At 35.3% G+C, this 9,271-nt stretch overlaps 1 protein-coding gene across 3 annotated transcripts in view; it reads left to right on the top strand.

Moving 5' to 3' along the window:
- Positions 1 to 9,271, top strand: part of Mtmr6 (myotubularin related protein 6) — a 49,594-nt gene that overhangs the window by 36,755 nt on the left and 3,568 nt on the right. For all 3 annotated transcript variants that reach the window (XM_010623801.3, XM_010623800.3, XM_010623802.3), the window contains 5 exons: positions 446 to 571; positions 3,148 to 3,197; positions 3,617 to 3,817; positions 7,887 to 8,018; positions 8,668 to 8,794. In XM_010623801.3, the coding sequence (XP_010622103.1) occupies positions 446 to 571; positions 3,148 to 3,197; positions 3,617 to 3,817; positions 7,887 to 8,018; positions 8,668 to 8,794 (636 nt within the window). The remainder of the gene's footprint in view (positions 1 to 445; positions 572 to 3,147; positions 3,198 to 3,616; positions 3,818 to 7,886; positions 8,019 to 8,667; positions 8,795 to 9,271) is intronic.

Below are 9,271 nucleotides of genomic sequence, written 5' to 3'. Positions count from 1 at the left end.
AACCAAAAAAAAAAAAAAAAAAAAAAAAAAATCTATTTCAAAAAAATTTCTGGGGCAACTGGCCCATTTTTATGCTTTTCCGGACAAAAACAAAAACAACACTGATCTCACTAAAGAAAAGACACTGATTTAATGTAGAAACTTAGAAATGCATAAATATTTTGAAACAAATTTTGACTTTGTTTTGTTTTTTGTTTGTTTGCCCTAGGTTTTTTTTTTTTTTTTTGGTACCAGGGATCGAACTCAGGCAGGTGGCGAAACCACTGAGCTAATAAATCCCTGGCCCTGTAATTGTTGCTTTTAAGTTACGTAATGGCAGCATAATCATTGCAGGTATAGCTCTTTATAGTGCAATTCTTGTTGTTGTGGGTTTCAAGTAAATAGATTGATTGGTTTATAGAAAATGTGTCCTGCCAGAATCTAAGTATATGATCTTTCTTTTCAGGCAATAATGGTTGAAAGTGCAAGTGTACTGGTACATTGTTCTGATGGGTGGGATAGGACTTCCCAGGTTTGTTCCCTTGGTTCACTTTTGCTGGATTCATACTACAGGACAGTCAAAGGATTCATGGTAAGGGTTTATTCAGTTCAACAAGTGGTTCTCAAATAGAAGTGATTTTGTCCTCCCAGGGGATATTGCAATGTTGGGAGACAGTGATGCAGCTGGCATGTAGCTGGTAGAAGCCAGGAATATCACTACATATCCTAAGTGACACAATAAAACAAGGCACAAATACTTAAAAAAAAGTTACATTCTGGAAGGGACTTTTATTTAAAACATATTCATTTACTAAGTGTGTAACATGCTAAGTGTATTTTATATGTGAAGATTACATTTCTATTTGACTTTTTGTGGGGGTGGTTACTGGGGATCGAAATTGGGTCCTTGAGCTTGCAAGGCAGGTGGCGGAACCACTATGCTAAATTCTCAGCCCCTTATGAAGATTACATTTCTAATTGATCATGTTTTCCACTTTATGGAAATAAAGCCTTCTGTTTTTTACCATATGATCAGATTGATTTTCAGATTTTACATTTTAACTCTTACTGAGTAAAAGAAGACATATTAGAACGATTTTGTGTTTAGATTTTTTTTTTTTGTTGTTTTTTTTTTGTTTGTTACTGGGGACTGAACTCAGGACCCTTGTGCTTGCGAAGCAGTCAGCAGAACCACTGAGCTAAATCCCCATCCCTTGTGTTTAGATTTTTAAATACAGTATCACCTTAAGACTTAAAATCACCAGTACCTTTTTAGCACTTTTATTTTGTGCTAATGTTGAATCTGGGACAGGCTAGAGGTAAGGAAATTATAAGAATATAATGCCATTGGGTGTGGTGGTGCACACCTGTAATCCCAGAACTGGGGAGGCTGAGGCAGGAGGATCGCTGTGAGTTTGAGACCAACCGGGCTACACAGTGAGTTCCAGGGCATTCTGAACTACATAGACCATGTCTCAACACCCCCCTCCCCCCAAATATATATAATGCCAATAAGAAAATAATGTTCCATTTACACCTGTTCTCCCCTTTTGTGGTGCTGAGAGCTGAATGTTCAATTTACTGGAGATTGTATGACAGTGAATATTTTGTTTATCTTGTTTGCCAGGCTTTCCTTCAAACAAAATCAAATAATAAATAACTAGGGACATTGAGTGCTTCCTAAACAACAGGAACACCATAAATTGAACCTCTTTAGGTGACTGCAGGTGATATGTGAAGGATGGGAGTCAGAGTAAGTGTGAGAAAGAGGGGCGGTGCAGAGGAGTGAAGAGGGGTAAGGGCCTGTGGAAGAAAAGGCTAGAATTGGCCTACCCTCTCTTGGGCAGTGAAAGCCATAAAAACCTTTAAAAAGAGGGAATAGTAACTTTTAATAGCTACTTTTTTAAAAGATTGCTTGGCAAAATATAAATTAAAGAGCAAAATAATAAATAGGAAACAAGGAAGTACATCTTTTGCAGAAAGGAAAGGAACCAGGAAATGGTGGGAGCAGGGAGTGAAAGCAGAGGAATGGGATGAAAAATAAGATGAGTTATGTACATGTATTAAATTTCCATGTCATATATAATTATGTACTGCAAACATATACTAATAAAAATAAAAATGAGCGAGAATTGGTCACAGATTGGATGTGGCCTAGAGGAGTGTCCTCCTCCAGGAGGATTTCCAGGTTTCTAAATTAGTTTCTTGGATAGGTGGTGTTGCTTTCCTGCTCGGCACTGACCTAAGCAGAGGAACAAGTTTCTTGCAGAAGATTCAAGTTAGTATTTAGACACCAATGTGTAGAAGAATGTGGAGGACCTAGAATCAAATTTGTAGTTCCAGCCTGAAGTTCATTTACCCAAGGTCACACAGCGGTAGAAGTGGCAAAGCCAGGGTGCGAGTCTTTGTGTGTACCAGAATAGGCATCCTTACCATCAGGATTTACAGCATTTTGCCCAGCTTAGAGAGATTTAAGTTAGAACCAGAGAAGCTCAAGGTGATCATCTTGACACTAGGAAAACAATGTGCTCATGTAATGAAATTAAAGGTATATTAAATACTAAGAAGATTCATTTTGCTTAGATTTGAAAACGTTGGAAATTGGTTATTTCAGTGGAGTTGATAAGTAGAGAAGCTGTGACAGTGAGGAAAGATAAAGATAGTGCATTCAAGAAGATGAATATCGACTTTGAATTTCAATATAGACTCATTGCCAGTGGTATTTTTATCATTGACTTTTTTCTTGGAAAAGTTTTACATAAGCATTGTACACGTAAGCCAAAAAGTTTAAAATGTTCACTCAGTCTTCTGAGTTAATTATTGTTAGCATTTTAATTTATATTTACCTAGCATTTTATATGTCATATTTGTACACAAAAAAATTTAAGTGCAAGACTGATTTATAACATGCACATTTCCTTTAACATGTAGTACAACTAACTCATTTTGACATGAGACTCCTCTATTTCTTTTTATATGTTTTTGCTCTTTTTAAGCTTCACCTCTAATCCCAAGTTTTGGCTATCTTTTGCCTGTATTCTTTTTTGTGCCTGGGGGAGTTCTATTTGGGAAAAGTACATTAAAAGCATAAATACTATTCTTAAGCTAATGGAATTGAATCCATTCTAATAAAATGTTGAAAAGTGGGTTTTACCTTTTTTCATTAAGGTTTTAATAGAAAAAGATTGGATCTCGTTTGGACATAAATTTTCAGAGAGGTGAGTGTCAGTTACACATTTATGACTTTCATAAAATTAGAGTACCATAATGTTTCTATTCTTCATGAACTCACATGACTTGGGAGATGAGTTTGCTATGGTTTTGTACTATATAGTGTATGAGATTTAATTTTCTGTCATTTCTTTGCGATCCTAATGTCTTTGTAATTTTTGTGGCTATTTCTCTTTCTGGTTTGTAATATTTAGATAATAACAGATCCTTTAAAATTTTAATTGCAAAACTCATAGCCATACATGGCTGCAATAAAACAAGAAGAAATGCTAAGTTTTGTTTTGTTTTTCATTTGTTAATGTAACAGTGTTTTAGGGTTTTTGTAAGTATATGTAAATTTGGCATTACTTGTACAGTGGACATTTTTCAGGGCATTTTTAAAAGCTTGTGTTTTCCGGGGGATTAGGTCTGGACATTTGGATGGTGACACAAAGGAAGTCTCACCAGTGTTTACTCAGTTCTTGGAATGTGTGTGGCATTTGACGGAACAGTTTCCACAGGCCTTTGAATTCAACGAAGCATTTCTTCTTCAGATCCATGAACATATTCATTCATGCCAATTTGGAAACTTCCTTGGAAATTGTCAGAAGGAAAGAGAAGAACTCAAGTAAGATGATTTAATGAAAATGGGCTCTTCCTTCCCCCTTATAGAAGTCATGGTTATTAAGTCATGGTTGACTTAATAAAATGTCTTGACAATATGAAGTAGAACTGAAATTTATTATAGATCTTACATATTTCTGTATTTTTGAAGCTAAGTACCCTTCTAACATACCCTCCCTCCTTAGGGAAAAAGTAAAAATACATTTTTAATGTATTTTGAGGTGTAATATGTGTACAGAAAAATGTAGGTAGCATAAATGTGCAGTTTTATGAATCTTATCACATACCTGTAAAACCAGCATCCAGAACAAGAAACCCAGCACCCTAGAAACTTTCTCATTCTTTGTGCTTCAGTAGTGCTCCATTTTATTTAAAAAACAAAACAAAACACATCTTTTTTATCCAGTCTCAAGCTGATGGGCAATTGGGCTGTTTCCAAGTTTTAGCTAGTACACACTGTGCCGCTACAAACATGGGTGTGCATATATCACTGTAGTATGATTCTTTAAAATCTTTTGGGAAGATACCCTTCAGAGGAATGGCTAGGTCAAATGGGACCTCTAATCCTAGTTGTTAAAGGTATTTCCATATAGATTTCCACAGTGTTTGCACCAGTCTGCACTCCCACCAACGATGGAGAAGGGTTCCTTTCTCCTCACAACCCACCAGTATTTGTTATTGGTTAATATCATGATAGCCATTCCTTCTGGGGTGAGGTGGAATCTCAGTGTTGTTTTTGTATACATCTCTCAAATGACCAATGATGTTGAACATTTTTTCATGTTTCTTTGCTGCTCCTTTGTCTGAGAAATATCTTCATTTCAGATGCCCATTTTTTTAATTGGGTCTTTACATTGGGGGAGTCTGAATTTTTAGTTCTTTATATATTGTAGATAGTAGACCTTTGTCTGAGGAACAGCTGGTAATAAAATTTTCCCACCTTGTAGGTTGTCTCTTAGCTCTGTTGGTGATTTCTCTTGCAGGGCAGGAGCTTTTTAATAAGGTGAGATCACAGTTGTTGATTCTTTGTGCTAGTTCCTGTGCTATTGAGGTTTTGTTTATGAAGTATTTTCCTATGCCAATGTCTTCAAGAGTTCTACCTAACTTATTTTCCAGCAAGTTTAGTGTTTCTGTTTTAATATTTAGATCTTTAATCCACTTCAGTTTTAGTTTAGTGCATGGTGAAAGATAGGGGTCTAGTCTTAATCTTTGGCAGGTTGAAATCCAGTTTTTCCAGCACCATTTATTACAGATGGTATTTTTCTCTGTAATATCCAGTGAGGATGGTTGTCTCCTTCATCAAAGATGAGGCAGCTGATGTCTGGAGGTGTGTTTGTATCTTGTAATCTATTCCACTGATCCAGTACCATGCTGTTTTTATCACAGTAGCTTTGTAGTATAGTTTCAAGTTGGGGATTATGATACCTGCTGTCATGTCCCTGTTGCCTAGAATGGCTTTTGTTTCTCTAGGTCTCTTCTGGTACTAATGAATTTTTTTGTATTGTTTTCTCTATTTGTGTGAAATATACTTTTGGGGTTTCAATCGGGATAACACTGAATCTATATAGAAGTCTTGGAAGTATGTCCATTTTCACTATATTGGTTCTTCCTACCCAGGAGCAGGGAATATCTTTCCATTTTCTTATATTCTCTTCAATCTCTTTTTTTCACAGTGCTGTAGTTCTCAATGTAGAGGTCTTTTGCTTCCTTTGTTAGATGGATTCCTAGATACTTCATTTTTTTGGATGCTATTGTGAGAGGACTTATTTCCCTGATTTCTCTCTCAGTGAGTCTGTTATTTGTGTACAAGAAGGCTATTGATTTTTTAATGTTGACCTTGTATCCAACTACTTTACTGAGTCTGTCAATTAAGTCTGAAATCTTTTGGCAGTTGAGTATCATATCATCAGCAAATAATGACAGTTTAACTTCTTTTCCTATCTTTTTTCCTTTTATTTTTTTCTCTTGTCTAATTGCCGTGGCTAATATCTCCAGAACTATATTGAAAAGGAGTGGTGATAGTGGACATCCTTGTCTTGTTCCTGATTTTAGCATGGTTTTCAGTTTTTGACCATTTAGTATGATGTTCGCTCTCGGGTTTTTCATAGATAGCCTTTATCGGGTTGATATAAAGACCATCTGTTCCAATTTTCTATAGGGTTTTTTATCATGAATGGGATTCAAATTTTGTTGAATACTTTTTCTACATCTATCAAGATGGTCATATGGTTTTTGTCCTTGATTCTGTTAATATAGTGTATTACATTTATTAATTTATGTATGTTGAACCCTCCTTGCATCCCTGGGATGAATCCAACTTGGTCAGGGTGTGTGATCTTCGTGATAACCCTCTATATTCTGTTTGCCAGTATTTTATTGAGGATTTTTGTATGTATGTTCATTAGGGAGGTTGGTCTGTAGTTGTCCTTTTTTTTTTTTTTTGGTCTTTCTCTGGTTTGGGAATGAAAGTAGCACTTGCTTCCAGGAATGAATTTGGAAGTATTGTTTCCCTTTCAATTTCTTTGAAAAGTTAAAAGAAAAGTTTAAAGAGTAGTGGCAATAGTTCTTCTCTAAATGTCTTGTAGACCTCAACAGTGAAGCCATCAGGACCTAGGCTTTTCTTTGTTGGTAAATTTTTAATTATGTTTTCAATTTCACTGATTGTAATTGGGGTGTGTAGAATTTTTATATCTTCCTCATTCAACTTTGGTAATTCATATGTATCTTGGAATCTGTCCATTTCTTCTGTTTTCCATATTTTTAGAGTACAGGTTCTTGAAGTAAGTATCGATCAACTGATCATTAGTTTTAAAGTGTGATAAAAGATTTAAAACTCTTGGTTTATTTTAAGGTGAGAGGGAACCTTATATCTCTTCTCATATTCCTAAACAGACTGTTCTTTGGGGAAAATAAGTGTACCTGTGTTGGCTGCAGTGTGATTGCATGTGAGACCCTAACTCACCTACTCTTTCTTAACCAGTCTCTGGGAGTAGGAGTGTTTAGCTATATTTTGAAGCAGAAGATATCTGGGGTAAGACTGAAAGGTGCTGTGTGCATTTTTGGTTTGGCTTCTGAATTTAGCTTTCTTGCAGTAGCAATAAAGAGCAGTTTAAGATTCTTGACCATCCAAATGATATAGTAGAGAAGCTAAATTTCATAGTAGTCTGGAGACAGTCATGCACGCACACTCATGATAGATTCAGTGGCAGAACTGAGAGCACCTGGGAAACTCTAAAGAAACTAAAATGAGCAGAGTGTGGCAGAGATGAACAAATCAAAAGATGCCAAGCTTTTAGTTTTGTGCTACAGTCATTCACAATTGTTTATCATGATTCGGTGCAGGCAACTTTTCTTGGAGTTTCTTGGAACCATTTTAGGAAGAACTTTTTTTTTTTAATTTAGTGCCAGAAGTCCTCAAAAATGGGAGTGGGTATTTCCTACTAGTCTTTCTCTTAAGGACACACCTCTGCAGTCATGGAAAATTGAGACTGTCTACTGTTCCCTAATTTCTGGTCTGCATTGTCTGTGTGGGATGTACCCTCCACCACCCTTCTGCCTGTTCCCACCAGCTCTTAGACTTGCTGATTAACGGACATGTACACCTCTTGCATAATGCCTGATTTTTTTTTTTTTTGGCCTATTTTCCTCTAAATTTTCCAGTTTTTTCTAATTGATTTGTAAATATGGTCCTGCCTGTGATACTTGCCACCATAACCCAGATCCGAGGTTAAGAGATTAAGGCCAAACAGAGCTACGTTCATATGTGGCTCTGTATTTAAATGTCTGGTAATTTGAAATAGAGACCACATTTTTAAAATCATGTGAATTGAGAGGAATTCCTTAAGTGTATAGGTGTAAGAAAAATGACATACCTATGTTGTGTTCAAGAGACATGACTTTATTACATGCTTATGAATTAAAAATGAGAAAACAGAATACAAAGACAAGAGGTTAGACTACAAATGAAGAAAAACTAAAACCTAATCTACTTTGTAGACCATCGCGTGATTTATGAAAATTAGTAGTAATTGCAGCTCCATGAAAGATCTTTGTGTTTTTCTCATTATGTTAAGGTTGAAGGAGAAGACCTACTCCCTGTGGCCATTTCTTTTGGATGACCAAAAGAAATACTTAAATCCTCTATACAATTCCAAATCTCAGAGGTTTACAGTTTTGGATCCAAATACAGTATCTTTCAATTTTAAGTAAGTTGGTATTGCTAAAATGTTTATATTTTTGTTTTCTCAAATACAATTATTAGCTGGATGTTGTGGTGCACGCCTGTAATCCTAGCACTGTGAGTCTGAGGCAGGAGGACTGCAAGTTTGAGCCCAGCCTGGACCACTTAGCAACTTAGTGAAACCCTGTCTCAAAATTTTAAAAAGGGGTGGGAATAGGAATGTAGCTCAGTGCACAGGCCCTGGATTCAGTCTCTAGTACTGCAGGAAAAAAAAAGCAAGAAAAGCCCCCCCAAAAAATCCCTTATTACTTTAATTTTATATATTTATGGGGAGACAGCATGATAATTCAATACATTCAATACATAGATCGTATGATATTAAAATCAGAGTAGCTAATGTTTGTCTCCAAATTTTAAAAAATGTTTTACTAACACATAATTGTATATATTTATGAGATACAACGTGACATTTCAGTACCTATATATAGTATGATTAAATCAGTAATGTTTCCATCTCCTTATCACTATGTGTTTAAAACCTTTGAGCATCTCTCCTCTAGTGATTAATAAAATATGTGAAAAGTTTTGTAAATCGCAGTCTCCCACTGTACTATAGAACACTAGAGCTTATTGTTTCTGTCTGTTTTGGTAAAAGCTTTTATTTTGTCATAAAGGTTTTGGAGAAACATGTACCACCAGTTTGATCGAACGTTGCATCCTAGGCAGTCTGTTTTCAATATAGTTATGCATATGAACGAGCAAAATAAACAGTTAGAGGAAGACATTAAAGACATAGAATCTGTAAGTATTCTGAAGTACCTATTGTAATATATTTGGAATATTAAATTAGTTTAATTTTCTGTATTTAAATTGTTTTCAGTTTTAGATTTCTTTGATAACAAATGAGGTTGAATGATTTTTCATATTTGTTGGCTTTCCTTTTCTATGAATAGAATTCACACTTGTGTTTATTTTCCTTTTAGCTTATTTAACTCTTTGTTGTTGATCTGTAGGGTTTCTGTATATACCATACAGTAATTCTCTGACAGTTATGCATATTGCACATAGCTTTGTCCAGCATGTTCTTCTCTTTTCTACTTTACTTATGGTATGTTTTATGTAGATGTTTTAAGTTTTCATGTCAGATTGATCCATCTTCATGTATTATTGTGTGTGTGTGTGTGTCTTAAGTTCTCTCTCCATCTTAAGACATTCCTATAATCTTTTCTTTGCTGTCATATATAACCAAAGGATCAGTAAGTAATATATATATACATA

Source organism: Fukomys damarensis, unplaced genomic scaffold, assembly GCF_012274545.1.
Source record: "Fukomys damarensis isolate Sample0158 unplaced genomic scaffold, DMR_v1.0_HiC HiC_scaffold_38, whole genome shotgun sequence".
Classification (NCBI taxonomy): Eukaryota; Metazoa; Chordata; class Mammalia; order Rodentia; family Bathyergidae; genus Fukomys; species Fukomys damarensis.
This window is presented reverse-complemented; position numbering and strand designations above follow the sequence as displayed.